The 19,117-nt window shown below is 42.7% G+C and overlaps 1 protein-coding gene across 4 annotated transcripts in view; it reads right to left on the reverse strand.

The window, feature by feature from the left end:
- MAGI2 (membrane associated guanylate kinase, WW and PDZ domain containing 2) overlaps positions 1 to 19,117 on the reverse strand; it is a 1,646,639-nt gene that overhangs the window by 96,041 nt on the left and 1,531,481 nt on the right. For all 4 annotated transcript variants that reach the window (XM_069765141.1, XM_069765140.1, XM_069765143.1 and 1 more), the window contains one exon: positions 8,229 to 8,367. In XM_069765141.1, the coding sequence (XP_069621242.1) occupies positions 8,229 to 8,367 (139 nt within the window). The remainder of the gene's footprint in view (positions 1 to 8,228; positions 8,368 to 19,117) is intronic.

Here is a 19,117-nt window from a genome sequence, read left to right on the forward strand (position 1 = left end):
TTATAAGGGTTAAAATTTGACCAGCGATTTGTCATTTTTACAACGAAATTTACAAAACCATTTTTTTTAGGGACCACCTCACATTTGAAGTCAGTTTGAGGGGTCTATATGGCTGAAAATACCCAAAAGTGACACCATTCTAAAAACTGCACCCCTCAAGTTACTCAAAACCACATTCAAGAAGTTTATTAACCCTTCAGGTGCTTCACAGCAGCAGAAGCAACATGGAAGGAAAAAATGAACATTTAACTTTTTAGTCACAAAAATTATCTTTTAGCAACAATTTTTTTATTTTCCCAATGGTAAAAGGAGAAACTGAACCACGAAAGTTGTTGTCCAATTTGTCCTGAGTACGCTGATACCTCATATGTGGGGGTAAACCACTGTTTGGGCGCACGGCAGGGCTTGGAAGGGAAGGAGCGCCATTTGACTTTTTGAATCAAAAATTGGCTCCACTCTTTAGCGGACACCATGTCACGTTTGGAGAGCCCCCGTGTGCCTAAAAATTAGAGCTCCCCCACAAGTGACCCCATTTTGGAAACTAGACGCCCCAAGGAACTTATCTAGATGCATAGTGAGCACTTTGAACCCCCAGGTGCTTCACAAATTGATCCGTAAAAATGAAAAAGTACTTTCTTTTCACAAAAAAATTCTTTTAGCCTCAATTTTTTCATTTTCACATGGGCAACAGGATAAAATGGATCCTAAAATGTGTTGGGCAATTTCTCCTGAGTACACCAATACCTCACATGTGGGGGTAAACCACTGTTTGGGCACATGGTAAGGCTCGGAAGGGAAGGAGCGCCATTTGACTTTTTGAATGAAAAATTATTTCCATCGTTAGCGGACACCATGTCGCGTTTGGATAGCTCCTGTGTGCCTAAACATTGGCGCTCCCCCACAAGTGACCCCATTTTGGAAACTAGACCCCCCAAGGAACTTATTTAGATGCCTAGTGAGCACTTTAAACCCTCAGGTGCTTCACAAATTGATCTGTAAAAATGAAAAAGTACTTTTTTTTCACAAAAAAATTAATTTCGCCTCAATTTTTTCATTTTCACATGGGCAGTAGGATAAAATGGATCATAAAATTTGTTGGGCAATTTCTCCCGAGTACGCCGATACCTCATATGTGGGGGTAAACCACTGTTTGGGCACACGGCAGGGCTCGGAAGGGAAGGCGCGCCATTTGACTTTTTGAATGGAAAATTAGCTCCAATTGTTAGCGGACACCATGTCGCGTTTGGAGAGCCCCCTGTGTGCCTAAACATTGGAGCTCCCCCACAAGTGACCCCATTTTGGAAACTAGACCCCCCAAGGAACTTATCTAGATGCATATTGAGCACTTTAAACCCCCAGGTGCTTCACAGAAGTTTATAACGCAGAGCCATGAAAATAAAAAATAATTTTTCTTTCCTCAAAAATGATTTTTTAGCCTGGAATTTCCTATTTTGCCAAGGATAATGGGAGAAATTGGACCCCAAATATTGTTGTCCAGTTTGTCCTGAGTACGCTGATACCCCATATGTGGGGGTAAACCACTGTTTGGGCGCACGGCAGGGCTCGGAAGGGATGGCACGCCATTTGGCTTTTTAAATGGAAAATTAGCTCCAATCATTAGCGGACACCATGTCACGTTTGGAGAGCCCCTGTGTGCTTAAACATTGGAGATTCCCCAGAAATGACACCATTTTGGAAACTAGACCCCCAAAGGAACTAATCTAGATGTGTGGTGAGGACTTTGAACCCCCAAGTGCTTCACAGAAGTTTATAACGCAGAGCCATGAAAAAAAAAAAAAAATTATTTTCTCAAAAATGATCTTTTAGCCTGCAATTTTTTATTTTCCCAAGGGTAACAGGAGAAATTTGACCCCAAAAGTTGTTGTCCAGTTTCTCCTGAGTACGCTGATACCCCATATGTGGGGGTAAATCACTGTTTGGGCACATGCCGGGGCTCGGAAGTGAAGTAGTGACGTTTTGAAATGCAGACTTTGATGGAATGCTCTGTGGGCGTCACGTTGCGTTTGCAGAGCCCCTGATGTGGCTTAACAGTAGAAACCCCCCACAAGTGACCCCATTTTGGAAACTAGACCCCCAAAGGAACTTATCTAGATGTGTGGTGAGCACTTTGAACCCCCAAGTGCTTCATAGAAGTTTATAATGCAGAGCCGTGAAAATAATAAATACGTTTTCTTTCCTCAAAAATAATTATTTAGCCCAGAATTTTTTAATTTTCCCAAGGGTAACAGGAGAAATTTGACCCCAAAAGTTGTTGTCCAGTTTCTCCTGAGTACGGTGATACCCCATATGTGGGGGTAAACTACTGTTTGGGCACATGCCGGGGCTTGGAATTGAAGTAGTGACGTTTTGAAATGCAGACTTTGATGGAATGCTCTGCGGGCGTCACGTTGCGTTTGCAGAGCCCCTGATGTGCCTAAACAGTAGAAACCCCCCACAAGTGACCCCATTTTGGAAACTAGACCCTGAAAGGAACTTATCTAGATGTGTGGTGAGCACTTTGAACCCCCAAGTGCTTCATAGAAGTTTATAATGCAGAGCCGTGAAAATAATAAATACGTTTTCTTTCCTCAAAAATAATTATTTAGCCCAGAATTTTTTATTTTCCCAAGGGTTACAGGAGAAATTGGACCCCAAAAGTTGTTGTCCAGTTTCTCCTGAGTACGCTGATACCCCATATGTGGGGGTAAACCACTGTTTGGGCACACGTCGGGGCTCAGAAGGGAAGTAGTGACTTTTGAAATGCAGACTTTGATGGAATGGTCTGCGGGTGTCACATTGCGTTTGCAGAGCCCCTGGTGTGCCTAAACAGTAGAGACCCCCCACAAGTGACCCCATTTTAGAAACTAGACCCCCCAAGGAACTTATCTAGATATGTGGTGAGCACTTTGAACCCCCAAGTGCTTCACAGACGTTTACAACGCAGAGCCGTGAAAATAAAAAATCATTTTTCTTTCCTCAAAAATGATGTTTTAGCAAGCATTTTTTTAGATTCACAAGGGTAACAGGAGAAATTGGACCCCAGTAATTGTTGCGCAGTTTGTCCTGAGTATGCTGGTACCCCATATGTGGGGGTAAACCACTGTTTGGGCACACGTCAGGGCTCGGAAGTGAGGGAGCACCATTTGACTTTTTGAATACGAGATTGGCTGGAATCAATGGTGGCGCCATGTTGCGTTTGGAGACCCCTGATGTGCCTAAACAGTGGTAACCCCTCAATTCTACCTCCAACACTAACCCCAACACACCCCTAACCCTAATCCCAACTGTAGCCATAACCCTAAACACAACCCTAACTGCAACACACCCCTAACCACAACCCTAACCCCAACACACCCCTAACCATAACCACAACCCTAATTCCAACCCTAACCCTAAGGCTATGTGCCCACGTTGCGGATTCGTGTGAGATATTTTCGCACCATTTTTGAAAAATCCGCGGGTAAAAGGCACTGCGTTTTACCTGCGGATTTTCCGCGGATTTCCAGTGTTTTTTGTGCGGATTTCACCTGCGGATTCCTATTGAGGAACAGGTGTAAAACGCTGCGGAATCCGCACAAAGAATTGACATGCTGCGGAAAATACAACGCAGCGTTCCCGCGCGGTATTTTCCGCACCATGGGCACAGCGGATTTGGTTTCCATATGTTTACATGGTACTGTAAACCTGATGGAACACTGCTGCGAATCCGCAGCCAAATCCGCACCGTGTGCACATAGCCTAATTCTAAAGGTATGTGCACACGCTGCGGATCCGCAGCAGTTTCCCATGAGTGTACAGTTCAATGTAAACCTATGGGAAACAAAAATCGCTGTACACATGCTGCGGAAAAACTGCACGGAAACGCAGCGGTTTACATTCCGCAGCATGTCACTTCTTTGTGCGGATTCCGCAGCGGTTTTACAACTGCTCCAATAGAAAATCGCAATTGTAAAACCGCAGTGAAATGCGCAGAAAAAAACGCGGTAAATCCGCCATAAATCCGCAGCGGTTTAGCACTGTGGATTTATCAAATCCGCAGCGGAAAAATCCGCAGAGGACCAGAATACGTGTGCACATTCCTAACCCTAACCCTAGCCCTAACCCTAACCCTACCCCTAACCCTACCCCTAACCCTACCCCTAACCCTAACCCTACCCCTACCCCTACCCCTAGCCCTAACCTTAACCCTAACCCTACCCCTAACCCTAACCCTACCCCTAACCCTAACCCTACCCCTAACCCTACCCCTAACCCTAACCCTACCCCTAACCCTAACCCTATTCTAACATTAGTGGAAAAAAAAAATTCTTTATTTTTTTATTGTCCCTACCTATGGGGGTGACAAAGGGGGGGGGGGGGTCATTTATTATTTTTTTTATTTTGATCACTGAGATATAATCTATCTCAGTGATCAAAATGCACTTTGGAACGAATCTGCCGGCCGGCAGATTCGGCGGGCGCACTGCGCATGCGCCCGCCATTTTGGAAGATGGCGGCGCCCGGGAGAAGACGGACGGGACCACGGCTGGATCGGTAAGTATGATAGGGTGGGGGGGGACCACGGGGGGGGGGATCGGAGCACGGGGGGGGGAATCGGAGCGCGGGAGGGGTGGAACGGAGCGCGGGGGGCGTGGAACGGAGCACGGGGGGGCTGGAATGGAGCACGGGGGGGTGGAACGGAGCACGGGGGGGTGGATCGGAGTGCAGGGGGGGGTGATTGGAGCACGGGGGGGTGATTGGAGCACGGGGGGAGCGGACACGAGCACGGGGGGGAGCGGAGCACTGGACGGAGGGGAGCCGGAGCAGTGTACCGGCCAGATCGGGGGGGTGGGGGGGCGATCGGAGGGGTGGGGTGGGGGCACACTAGTATTTCCAGCCATGGCCGATGATATTTCAGCATCGGCCATGGCTGGATTGTAATATTTCACCCGTTATAATGGGTGAAATATTACAAATCGCTCTGATTGGCAGTTTCACTTTCAACAGCCAATCAGAGCGATCGTAGCCACGAGGGGGTGAAGCCACCCCCCCTGGGCTAAACTACCACTCCCCCTGTCCCTGCAGATCGGGTGAAATGGGAGTTAACCCTTTCACCCGATCTGCAGGGACGCGATCTTTCCATGACGCCGCATAGGCGTCATGGGTCGGAATGGCACCGACTTTCATGACGCCTACGTGGCGTCAAAGGTCGGGAAGGGGTTAAACACTTCATTATCCTATGTATCACCTAGCACAGCATCACACCTTCCCTGTGACGTTGGAGGCTCGTCTGGAAATATCGCGCCTGCACATTCCATCTCCCGGGATCCTCCTTCAGTGTTCTGCCCTCCTATAGGCATAGGCTTCACATTCTTTCTGTGCAGACAAGATGCTGGTACTTGTGTATTGCAAGGATTCTGAGCTCCAGAGAACAGTGGGAGTCGAAGTACTAGTGATTCCCTGGCACCTGAACAGTAGGAGCATGAAGCCTATGCCCATAGGAGGGCAGAACACTGAATAGGAACACCGGGTGATGAAATGCCGGGGCGCAATATTTCCAGACGAGCCCCCGATTTTACAGGAACAAAGTGACGCTGTGGGAGGTGATAGATAGGATAATGAAGTGCGGAGGCAGAGTTGTCTTCCAGGCAGTGCCCTCCCCATAGCCTGGAAAAGGTCATTTACATAAAGTGATGAAAGATGATTTCTCAACAACAACACATCTGATATGTGGCATACAGGGATCATTCTCCTCAGCAGTCTATAACCTGTATGCCCATAGTAATAGGCTAGATAGCTCAAATGTGGTGACACAATCTCCCTTAACAATTACACAAATGATTCAGCACTGCTTCACAAAACTAAATTTTTGGCAGTTTTGTCTCATAGAGACAATTACATTATTGGACTTGAATACAAACTATATATTTTTGCACTAATGAAACCTAGCAGGTTCCTTTTACAAACTCTGAAATATCAGATGGACATTGATGGGTATGTAAAACTTGGAAAGTGAAAAAATAGAGAAATATAATTAACCCCTTACTGACCTCCGCCGTACTATTACGGCGTAGGTCGGTACCCCCGCTTTGATACGGGCTGCGGTGGTGAGCCCGAATCAAAGCTGGGACATGTCAGCTGTTTTGAACAGCTGACATGTGCCCGCAATAGCGACGCTTGGAATCGCGATTTACCTGCTGCTAATAACTAGTTAAATACCGCTGTCAAACGCTGACAGCGGCATTTAACCGACGCTTCCGGCCATCGGGCCGGAAATGAGCGCATCGCCGACCCCCATCACATGATCGGGGGTCAGCGATGTGTTGGCATGACAACCTGAGTTCTCCTTGAGACCTCTATGGTTGCTGATGCTGGCTTGCTGTGAGTGCCACCCTGTGGTCGGCACTCATAGCAATGCAGGAATGCAGCTACATAGGAGCGATCTGATGATCGCTGCTATGTAGCAGAGCCGATCAGGCTATGCCAGCTTCTAGCCTCCCATGGAGGCTATTGAAGCATGGCAAAAGGAAAAAAAAAAAAGTTTAAAAAAATATGAAAAAAAAAATAAATAAATAAAAGTTTACATCACTCCCCTTTCGCCCCATTCAAAATAAAACAATAAAAAAAAAAAAATCAAACTTACACATATTTGGTATCGCCGCGTTCAGAATTGCCCGATCTATCAATAAAAAAAGCAGTAACCTGATCGCTAAACAGAGTAGCGAGGAAAAAATTTGAAACGCCCGAATTACGTTTTTTTGGTCGCCGCAACATTGTATTAAAATGCAAAAACGGGCGATCAAAAGAACGAATCTGCACAAAAATGGTATCTCTAAAAACATCAGCTCGGCACGCAAAAAATAAGCCCTCACCTGACCCAGATCATGAAAAATGGAGAAGTTACGGGTATTGGAAAATTGCACCATTTTTTTTTCTTTAGCAAAGTTTGGAATTTTTTGTTACCACATAGATAAAACGTAACCTAGACATGTTAGGTGTCTATGAACTTGTAATGACCTGGAGAATCATAATGGCAGGTCAGTTTTAGCATTTAGTGAACCTAGCAAAAAAGCTAAATAAAAAACAAGTGTGGAATTGCACTTTTTTTGCAATTTCACCGCACTTGGAATTTTTTCCCATTTTTAGTACATGACATACTAAAATCAATGATGTTGTTCAAAAGTGCAACTTGTCCCGCAAAAAACAAGCCCTCACATTGCCAAATTGACGGAAAAATAAAAAAGTTATGGCTCTGGGAAGGACGGGAGAGAAAAACGAGAAAGCAAAAATGGAAAAGGGCAAGGTCTTGAAGGGGTTAAAATCATAGACGTTAAAGGATGCTGGACTAAATGCTCAAAGGTTTTTGTTATCAAATCTGAGCACAGCATAATGCAGAGACATAGATCCGGATTCCAACGATGTGTTAGTGGGCTGCTTGCTGTAGTTTTGATGAAATCACTTTCAACAGCAGAAGATAATCACTAGCGGACTAGTAAAAATGAGCTGTGTATAAATCCTTCTCCACCAATGATTACCAGCTTTCTGCCTATGCACAGTGTACACAAAAAGCCATCAGTGGTGTGGGTGGGGTTGTGCAGAGCTCAGCATGCAGAAAACTGGTAGATTTTCATCAGATAAATCAGTGATTTTATAAAAATACAACACAGTCGCCGCTTCGTAAGTGACACATAGCTGGAATCAGAGTCTCTGTCCCTATATCATGTTGCTGTCAGGTAGGTTCGCAAAAGCCTGGTGACTGATTCCCTTTAATTAATTTTCCATATGCCCAGCCACTCTACATTACTGAAACTAAATTGCTATTCCCTTGTGTCAGGTGTATAAATATAATTTTTTGAGCTCAACAGAAATACATAATATATAAAATACATTCTCATATTATCTAACATGGCTATTTTTGATTTGCATGAACTTCACAGTTCTGCCATTACTGTAAGTACTACTTCTTGTTACAACTGTTCAGAAAGTTTGAACAAAGTGTAATTGTGAAATCCTCTGGACCGTGGTACAAATGACAGAGCACTCTAACTCCCTTCTCGCTCAGATGCCAACATTCAGTGAAGGGTGTTTTTACTACATGAACACTGTGCACTTGAGAGGCTTTCATCTGCTATTCTTATAAATTATGTAAAATCTATGCAGAAAATGAATTTTCAGAAAAAGTAAAAAAACATGTTTCTTTCCCTGAACAGTTTAACTGCAAATAGAATATTAAGAAAGTGAAAACCCACCGTACTCCGGGACCTGCCCTGTTCCACGCTTTAGTAACAGCTTCACTCGCCTTCCTCCTGATTTGATGAGTTCTATTGCTCTTGCGTGTGTCATGTCTCTTGTGCTTTCCCCATTAATTTCAATAATTTGATCGCCAACCTGCCAGGTAAAAAAAGATGACATAGGAGTTTAATAAAACGAGCCTTTTCAAAAGATAACATTTTTGTTAAAATTTCAGAAAAACATCTGAGAAACATCAAGGCAAATATGTTGTAATGTTTCACCGCCAGATCTCTAGAAAACTATGTAATTGTCGAAAATTAAGTGTAGCCTTAAAGTGAACCTGTCAGCGGTATTTGGCTCAGTAAACTACAGACAGTGTCAGGTTGGCGCCGTTATACCGATTAAAATGATACCTGGGTGATTAAATCTGTCTTGTGGTTGTTGTTTAATCTTTATTTCCAGTTTTCAGTTAATGATACTGTACGTTCGCGCTTTGGGGCGGCCTGTGAGGGGGGCTTTATGTGGTGCTCTGCTTAGATATTCATCTGTATAGCTTCTAACAGGTCACTGATCTCTCATTGAACTGCCCCATATTTTACATACTGCATATACTATTGAGGGGTTCCGAAAGGAAAAATTAAACTTCATCCAAATGGTGGCGGCGGCGCCTGCTCTGTAGCATGATACATGCCTACACCATTGTGGAGAAAAAAACGTATCTTATGAAAATAAATCCGGCGTTGCTGCCTGCACAGTAGCATCTATCATGTTCCTGTTCTGATATCCAATAAAGGTTACTGCGCAAGCGCTACTGCCGGGCCATTTTGCTAGAGAAAGAAAAAAACTGCCTCCATCAAAATGGCGCCGGCGGCGCCTGCGCAGTAGCATCTATCACCGATATATGCTACTGCACAGGCACCTTTTTGATGGAGCCAATTTTTTTCTCTAACAGAAAGGTGCCTACGCTGAGGCATCTATTGCTTTCTGATAGATGCTACTGTGCAGGTGCCGCCAGCGCCATTTTGATGATGATCATTTTTTTTACCCCACGATAATATGGGAATAAAACATAAATACATATAGACATATTGGGCATGCATCATGCTACAGCGCAGGCGCCATTTTGATGAAGTTGAATTTTTTTTTCAACCCCACAATAGTATATGCAGTATGTAAAATAGGGGGGAGGTCACTGAGGGATCAATGACCTGTCAGAAGTCATACAGATGAATATCTAAGCTGAGCACCACATAAAGACCCCCCCACAGGCCGCCCCCGAGCACGAGCATATCATTAACTGAAAACTGCAAATAAAGATTAGACAACAACCACAAGACGAATTTCATCAACTAAGGTATCATTTTAATCAGTATTACGGCGCCGACCTGACACTGTCTGTAGGTTACTGTGCACAATCTTATGGACAGGTTTGCTTTAAAAAAAAAATCTCAGTTATAACTATCAATTTTCAGAATCAATGTGAGACATCAGTTACTGGCTACGCTTTTCATCTTCTCCATATGATATAGAGAGAAGATTGATCTTCATGCCAAGCCAATTGACTCATCTGCTGCCATGTGTCTAGTCTTTAATTTTTCATTTGGTTTGGAATGGTTCTCTTTCCTCTGTACATTAGGAAGCATATACAACAACAATACCGGTGATATTTTCTAACAACAATACGGTGATATTCTCTATGCAGGTAGCGAAATTATTGACCCCCCAATCCACCCTAATGCCAGAATTGCACAAGCTTCGCATTACTGAAGAAAAATAATATTGGTAAATGTCTGTCTGCTACAGAGTATTATGATTTCTTGAGTGGAACATTGTAAATTTACATTTTTAATTCAATAACTGGCTGCTATTAATAATGGTAATTTTAATTTGTGCGGTTATAAAAACAGAACATATATTAAATTGATGTAGAATATGCAATGGCAGAGAAAAATAAATGTCAGAACTCGGAATATGTTTTACTATTAGTCTTTTAGGTGTTTGTGGGAGAAAATATAGGAATGTGTGAGCTTAAAGTTGTGTTAACCAGTTTGGAAGAAAACATTTTCAATTACTCTATTTGGGAATTCTGAAGCATTAGAGTAGGTATAATTTTTAGAAAGAGGATCTATCTGAGTGGATCTAAAGCATTCAACTTCATTAGAAAAATTAGAAAAGCATCATTACATACAAAAAGGGCAATTAGAAGAAACATCAACGTATTTCCGATGTACGCATCAACTTTATTCATGGACACGAGAACCAGAAACGCCTTGTGTTTATGCTAATGCACAACATTTGGATGTAATGATGCTTTTAAAACTTTTCTAAGATGTTCAATATTTTATATCTGTTGCGCTGGATCGCCTTTCTGAAAATGTTGACCTTTTTTGTCCCTAGTAGAAACATTGCTACAAGTTCCAGAAAGAAGTAGGCTGTCGCTGTGAGCTGGCTTTTCCTTTTCATTTTCAGATTAGAGTGATTCTTATCTGCTGACTAGAAGGGAAAAAGGTTACAAATAGAGATGGATAAACCCATACTGAACATCAATTGTTCGGGCATGAACACTGAACACGGACTTGACCAGGAAATCCATGTTACTGCTTGGGTTTGGCCCCCAAACATTGGTTGTTTGTCACTCCGTCATCTGCATGAAAGCGTGGAAAACAACAGAACCCACCGGACCCGAACATCCAGGGGTCCACCCATCTCAAGTTACAAAGATTATACTTCCCATTGGAGGCCCTGCCCTATCCTTGCTTCATATAGATAAACCAATCATGTGACTAAAGGTACCTTCACACATAGCGATATTGTTAACGATATCGTTGCTTTTTGTGACGTAGCAACGATATCGTTAATAAAATCGTTATGTGTGACAGCGACCAACGATCAGGCCCCTGCTGGGAGATCGTTGGTCGCTGAATAAAGTCCAGAACTTTATTTCGTCGCTGGACTCCTCCTGACATCACTGGATCGGCGTGTGTGACACCGATCCAGCGATGTCTTCACTGGTAACCAGGGTAAACATCGGGTAACTAAGCGCAGGGCCGCGCTTAGTAACCCGATGTTTACCCTGGTTACCATCCTAAAAGTAAAAAAAAAAAACACTACATACTTACCTACCGCTGTCTGTCCCCGGCGCTGTGCTCTGCACTCCTCCTGTACTGGCTGTGAGCGTCGGTCAGCCGGAAAGCAGAGCGGTGACGTCACCGCTCTGCTTTCCGGCCGCTGTGCTCACACAGACAGTACAGGAGGAGAACAGAGCACAGCGCTGGAGGACAGACAGCGGTAGGTAAGTATGTAGTGTTTGTTTTTTTTACTTTTAGGATGGTAACCAGGGTAAACATCGGGTTACTAAGCGCGGCCCTGCGCTTAGTTACCCGATGTTTACCCTGGTTACCGGCATCGTTGGTCGCTGGAGAGCGGTCTGTGTGACAGCTCTCCAGCGACCAAACAGCGATGCTGCAGCGATCCGGATCGTTGTCGGTATCGCTGCAGCGTCGCTTAGTGTGAAGGGGCCTTAAGGACTGTGTAATGCTTAATTTCCTCTGTCCAAAGCCAAAAAATGTATTGGTATATTGTCACTAGGAAAATGCGCCTCAATCCTATTTGACATCCAGGACAAATATTTGCAAAGTTGAAAATTACATTTGTCCTGGATGAACTTTTGTGGTCTAGGCTTTGGGTATCTTCCCAGGAGCTTTATTCCCCTTCACCATCTTTTCTTTCTATAGCATTTTTTTTGGTATTTGTCTTTTTCCGTTTTCTTTTTTTGAATTAGACACAATATCAAATACGATTTTTTTTATCACATGGTTTTTTTTGCCATGTTTAAGTACCAAATACATGTGACTAAATCTCTACTGTGGCTTGTATATTCCTATCCAAATTTGCTGTAATTTTTTTTATAAAACATTAAAAAAATGGGATAAGATTTTGATTTATGATTTACAGCATGTGCTTACACATTTTACTCCTTATTTAACCAGGTAACATTTTTTTGTGGATTTGGCTTAGATTTGGATTTGCACCACATGACTTCATTGACTACACGCTGGCACTAGAACACTGCTGTAGCTACCAATGTCTCATAAGTACATTTCACTTCCAGTGTAGAGTCTTTAGACATAGAGTGAAATAAGAAGAACTGACAATTTGATGTAAGTGTATTGAAACAGTATAATACGATTACTTCTCGTTTCTCTCCTGCAACTGAACTATGACAGATATTCAAATCTTATTTGTTTAGTTGTGTTTTCATACAAGACTATTGCTGTCATTATTCACAAATGTGGCACAGATGCAATTTCTAATATGATGGGAAGTTAATAATGTGACATGTAAGCCTCCAGATGTATTACTGCTATTTCTCATTCCATCCTCTATTCTTCAGTAGACTCCCTTCTAATCGTTTATCGAACCTTAAAATTCTCTCAATTTAACCAATTTCTTCCTAGATGTCCTAGTATTCTGTGAGAAGATGAAAAATAAAAACTGTTCATATTATCCATTGGCAAAATAACTATGATAAAAAGAAATTACATTACAGTACATCCCCTGATTCTCTGTAAAGGTAGGAAGATTGGAAAAATGACCATCTTCTACCCTATCGATAGGACATTTAGACAACTTTAGGCATCCTTTCTGTCACCTATCCAGCCCCCATTTATATATAGTGGCTATAGATATACATTGTGCTAATTTATTTTAAAATACATAAAGAATGTGACACTTCCACTCATTAAAAATGTACATTTCCTGGTGCTATTGAGTAATTACAATAAGAATTACTTTTTGGGTGATTAATGTCCATCCAGTAGCCCCAAAAGTTGTGACAATCGCTCACCTTTTCTGACAGACTACATTATCACTTAGGGTTGTTTCCACTGGACAATTGTGGTAATTAAACGCCACCAATGGGCTACAAATTTGCCAGCGGTTGTTTGCTAGCCTGCTTAGGCAAGCCAATTGGACTTCCCAAGCATGCATAATAATTTACTACAGATCTTTCTGTGCATGTAGGCAGTTATTGTTCTCAGTTTACACTGGATAATTAACAGACAATGAGGGTTCAAAGGATCGCTTGTTCATGATAATTGGCCAGTGTAAATGCATCCTTAAATGGGGTATTCCCATCTTCAAAATCCTATCCCAATATGTAGTTAGTGTAATAATAATAATAATAATATTAGCAAATACCTCCAATTAGAAATGTAGTATAGTTCTTCTGATTCACTATGTATCTTTCCTCATGTGCAGGCATTGCAGGACCTTAAGTATCCATGGTTAAGTCAATTAGCAACTAGCTAAACTGTCACTATATAAGTGGTGGTAACCATGGATACCTAAGGTCCTGCAATGCCTGCACACGAGGAAAGAGACATGAGGAATAAAAAACTATACTACATTTCTAATTGGAGGTATTTGCTAATATTATTATTACATTTATTACATATTCGGATAAGATCTTGGATATGGGAATACCTCTTTAATGATAACCTGCAATATGTCTATATATTCTGAATAATTCAAAGCCCATTTTCAGTTATTCAGAGACCTTTTGTAATTTGGGCTGTGCATTTAAGGCTTTTTAGTAGAGCTTTATAAACAGTAAAACACATTTTACATTAAAAAGTAAACCATAAACAATGGGCAACAATGTAAAGCATGCAGTAAAAAATACAAAATCCATCATTGAATTTGTGAAACAAAAAAAAGAAAGTTCACATGCAATGCCAGAGCTAATTGATATTTTATATATTTTCATTTAGATTTTAAAGAGTAATTTGTTTATTTGTTTTATAAATCAATGGCACAAATGTAGATAAGAAACTTTGTAAAATATATTGTGAAGTAAAATGTCTCTTTACCACTCAGAATCCTTTTATTTGAATTTACAGCTCAAATATAGAAGATGTTTTTAGCTCACAGAGATACTATTACAACTGCTGCTTATAAAAGTCTATGGAGAAAGGAAAGGGAGGAGCTAGAAAAATGTTCAAGAATGCAGATGTCACCATATCCCAGAATTCCAAGCAGAAGTTCGCCGACCGCCATATTGGGACACCCAAGTGATCGGTGTCTCAATATGGAAACTGCTGCTGGTACCAACCTATTGCGTAGTACCACCAGAGGAACACCGTCACACCACACAAACTCTATATGCCGTACGCACCACACATTCACAATCACATACAAACACACTCATGCAGCCTCTTGCGCGGGACCACCAGCAGAACACCGTCACGAACACGCTGCTGCCAGGATCAGTCGAATGATTCACTGACTGCCGCCATCTTTGTACAGGAGGAATGCATGCGCCGTTTTAATGTGACCACTGCTATCTGTCTGCACAAAGAAGGCAGCGGTCTGATTTACTGCACCTGCACGAATTACGCACAGGTGCAGTGAATCATTCAGCTGATCCCGGCGGCAGATGCGCGACGTGTCTACAGGCAGAGGAAGCCGGTCACAGTAAAGGGGTTTTCCCACAAACAAAAATTCATTTTAAAAACAAACCGCATCTCAAATCTTGAGAGGGGATTTGTTTTGTCCGTGGCGTTGCCACGCCGCGAGGCATCGGAGTTCTATTTTTGGTTCTTTTGTGCTGTTTCCTCTTTTTTGTATATATACAGTATATATATATATATATATATATATATATATATATATATATATATAAATATCCAAAAATGAGGCAGCACTCCATAGCAAATGTCAAAAAACGTGCAGGGTTTAATATACCCACATGTTGTGGTGACGTTTCAGCTCGCAATGAGCTTTTCTCAAGGCTTGAGAAAAGCTCATTGCGAGCTGAAACGTCGCCACAACATGTGGGTATATTAAACCTGCACATTTTTTGACATTTGCTATGGAGTGCTGCCTCATTTTTGGATATTTATAAATGTGGATGATCGCTGGACAGATCGTCTTGGGGCTCTGCACCTGAAGATAAGTATTTCTGTGCTGTTCCTTTTCCTTTTTGGTATATATATATATATATATATATATATATATATATACAGTGCCTACAAGTAGTATTCAACCCCCCGCAGATTTAGCAGGTTTACACATTTGGAATTAACTTGGCATTGTGACATTTGGACTGTAGATCAGCCTGGAAGTGTGAAATGCACTGCAGCAAAAAAGAATGTTATTTCTTTGTTTATTTTTTTAAATTGGGAAAAGTTTTTTCAGAGGGTCATTTATTATTCAACCCCTCAACCCACCAGAATTCTGTTTGGTTCCCCTAAAGTATTAAGAAGTAGTTCAGGCACAAAGAACAATGAGCTTCACATGTTTGGATTAATTATCTATTTTTCCAGCCTTTTCTGACTATTTAAGACCCTCCCCAAACTTGTGAACAGCACTCATACATGGTCGACATGGGAAAGACAAAGGAGCATTCCAAGGCCATCAGAGACAAGATCGTGGAGGGTCACAAGGCTGGCAAGGGGTACAAAACCCTTTCCAAGGAGTTGGACCTACCTGTCTCCACTGTTGGGAGCATCATCCGGAAGTGGAAGGCTTATGGAACTACTGTTAGCCTTCCACGGCCTGGACAGCCTTTGAAAGTTTCCTCCCGTGCCGAGGCCAGGCTTGTCCGAAGAGTCAAGGCTAACCCAAGGACAACAAGGAAGGAGCTCCGGGAAGATCTCATGGCAGTGGGGACATTGGTTTCAGTCAATACCATAAGTAACATACTCCACCGCAATGGTCTCCCTTCCAGACGAGCCCGTAAGGCACCTTTACTTTCAAAGAGTCATGTCAAGGCTCGTCTACAGTTTGCTCATGATCACTTGAAGGACTCTGAGACTGACTGGTTCAAGGTTCTCTGGTCTGATGAGACCAAGATCGAGATCTTTGGTGCCAACCACACAAATGACGTTTGGAGACTGGATGGCACTGCATACGACCCCAAGAATACCATCCCTACAGTCAAGCATGGTGGTGGCAGCATCATGCTGTGGGGCTGTTTCTCAGCCAAGGGGCCTGGCCATCTGGTCCGCATCCATGGGAAGATGGATAGCATGGCCTACCTGGAGATTTTGGCCAAGAACCTCCGCTCCTCCATCAAGGATCTTAAGATGGGTCGTCATTTCATCTTCCAACAAGACAACGACCCAAAGCACACAGCCAAGAAAACCAAGGCCTGGTTCAAGAGGCAAAAAATCAAGGTGTCGCAGTGGCCTAGTCAGTCTCCTGACCTTAACCCAATTGAAACCTTGTGGAAGGAGCTCAAGATTAAAGTCCACATGAGACACCCAAAGAACCTAGATAACTTGGAGAAGATCTGCATGGAGGAGTGGGCCAAGATAACTCCAGAGACCTGTGCCGGCCTGATCAGGTCTTATAAAATACGATTATTAGATGTAATTGCAAACAAAGGTTATTCCACAAAATATTAAACCTAGGGGTTGAATAATAATTGACCCACACTTTTATGTTTAAAATTTATAAAAATTTAACTGAGCAACAAAACTTTTTGGTTTGTAAGATTTATGCATCTGTTAATAAATCCTGCTCTTGTTTGAAGTTTGAAGGCTCTAACTTATTTGCATCTTATTAAACCTGCTAAATCTGCAGGGGGTTGAATACTACTTGTAGGCACTGTATGTATATAGCAACAGACATTTACATGTATATATTACATAGTCTTCTTTATTATGTATATTGCCATCCCTTATTATACAGTGCCCTCTCTTGTTATGTACAGCGCCGTCCCTTACATATTGGATTTTATAGAGCCCTGTTTTTTATTACATACCATCCTGTCTTGTTAGCTGTATAATGCAGTGATGGCTGGTGGAGCATGGAAACACTTCTTTTCTAAAGGAGGAGCTGATGGACTGGTAGTCTGATTACCAGCTCCTCCAACAGTAGTCATTTTATATCTAATAAGAGAGGAGACTATGTAATAAAAGAGGATGCTGTGAATAACAAAAATAACAAGAATACACTATGTAAGAGACAGCACTGTACATAACAGCAGAGGAAGCTATATAATAAGGGAGGGCATCATATATAACTAGAGAGGATGGCATGTAATATGAGATGGTGTTATACATAACAAAAGAGGAAACTATGTAACTAAGGATTGTGTTATACATAATAAGTGAGTATACTATACAATAAAGGGACTGTGATATACATAAGTGAGTACACTATATACTAAGGGATTGGGCAATATATAAGTGAGTACACTTTATACTAAGGGACTGTGTTAGACATAATAATTGATAATAACATCTTCCTCCACCTCCCCTGTTACTAAATCCATTATAAATCCCCTTCCTGCCATCCCAACCCCCACACCCCTCATTATCCCCCTGCATCCTATTATTGCCCCCTCCCCTACCCCTATGATTGCCCTCTTCACCACCTCCATCATTGCTTTCTCCTCACACCCCATTATTGCCCATTCAATCACCTCCATCATTGCCATCTTCCCCACCACCCCATCATTGTTCTTTCCCCTGCCATCATCACTGTCTTCTGCCCCACATCTCATCATTACCCATTCCACCACCTCCATCACTGCCACATCCACACCACCCCATCATTGTCCTTTACACTGCCATCATCATTGACTTCTCCCCCACCACCTCCATCATTACCCATTCAACGACCTTCATCATTTCTTTCTCCCCTGCCATCTCCATCATTGCCCTTTCCACCATCATTTTCCCCCACCACCCCATAATTGCTCATTACACTACCTCCATCATTTCCTCCTCTCCATCACTCCCATTATTGCTCATTCATCACCTCTATCATTTCCTCCTCCCCGCCACCCCCATTATTGCCCTTTTCTCCACCCCCATTATTGCTTTCTTCCTAACCACCCCTGTCATTGCCCTCCCCATCAACCCATTCATTGCCTTCTGACCCATGATCCCCATCATTGCCTTCTCCGTTAACCCAATCATTGCCTTCTGTTCCATCACCCCCATCATTGCTTTCTCCTCCACCTACACACACACACAGGCACACACAGCACCATTCACGTCTCTGCATACACACATACACCTCACCTCTGCACAAGGTATCCTGAAGCTGCATAATCACCGTCAGCTTCCTGTCTCACACAGCCGCGGCGCTGAGTGATGATGTCATTCAACCACTGCTGTGTGAGATAGGAAGCAGGATGGATCCCTGCAGCTCTGCTCCGCTGCCATTTTCTCTTGCAGGCAGCGGAGCTGCAGGGATTGCATTAAATGCAATATGTGTTTAATTTATAAAATTTTTTTTTTTAAATGGCGTGGGCTCCTGCACAATTTTCTGCGCCAGAGAGGGAAAGCCAGCGACTAGTGGTTGATGTTTATAGCCTGGGAAGGGGTTAATACCCACGTATCTTCCCAGGCTATGAATATTATTATTATTTATTTATATATATAGCACCATTGATTCCATAGTGCTGTACATGAGAAGGAGTTATATACAAATTACAGATATCACTTACAGTAAGCAAACTAACAATGAGAGACTGATATAGAGGGGCGAGGACCCTGCCCTTGCGGGTTTACATTCTACAGGATGGTGGGGATGGAGACAATAGGTTGAGGGTTGTAGGAGCACCGGTGTTGGTGAGGCGGTAGCTTCAGTAGTGGTGAGGAGGCTGTAGGCTTTCCTGAAGAGGTGGGTTTCCTGAAGAGGTGGGTTTTCAGGTTCCATCTGAAGGATCTGAATGTGGTTGATGTGCGGATACAGCCCGCAGCTGTATATTTAGCCTTTACTGGCTATTAAAAGAGGGAGACCCCCCAAAAAATGACGTGGGGTCCCCCTATAATTAATAGCCAGAAATGGCTATGCAGACAGCTGCAGGCTGATATTCATAGCCTAGGAAGGGACAATGGATATTGGCCCCTTGGGCTACAAACACCAGCACTCAGCTGCCCCAGAAATG

Source organism: Ranitomeya imitator, chromosome 4 (genome assembly GCF_032444005.1).
Source record: "Ranitomeya imitator isolate aRanImi1 chromosome 4, aRanImi1.pri, whole genome shotgun sequence".
NCBI lineage: Eukaryota > Metazoa > Chordata > Amphibia > Anura > Dendrobatidae > Ranitomeya > Ranitomeya imitator.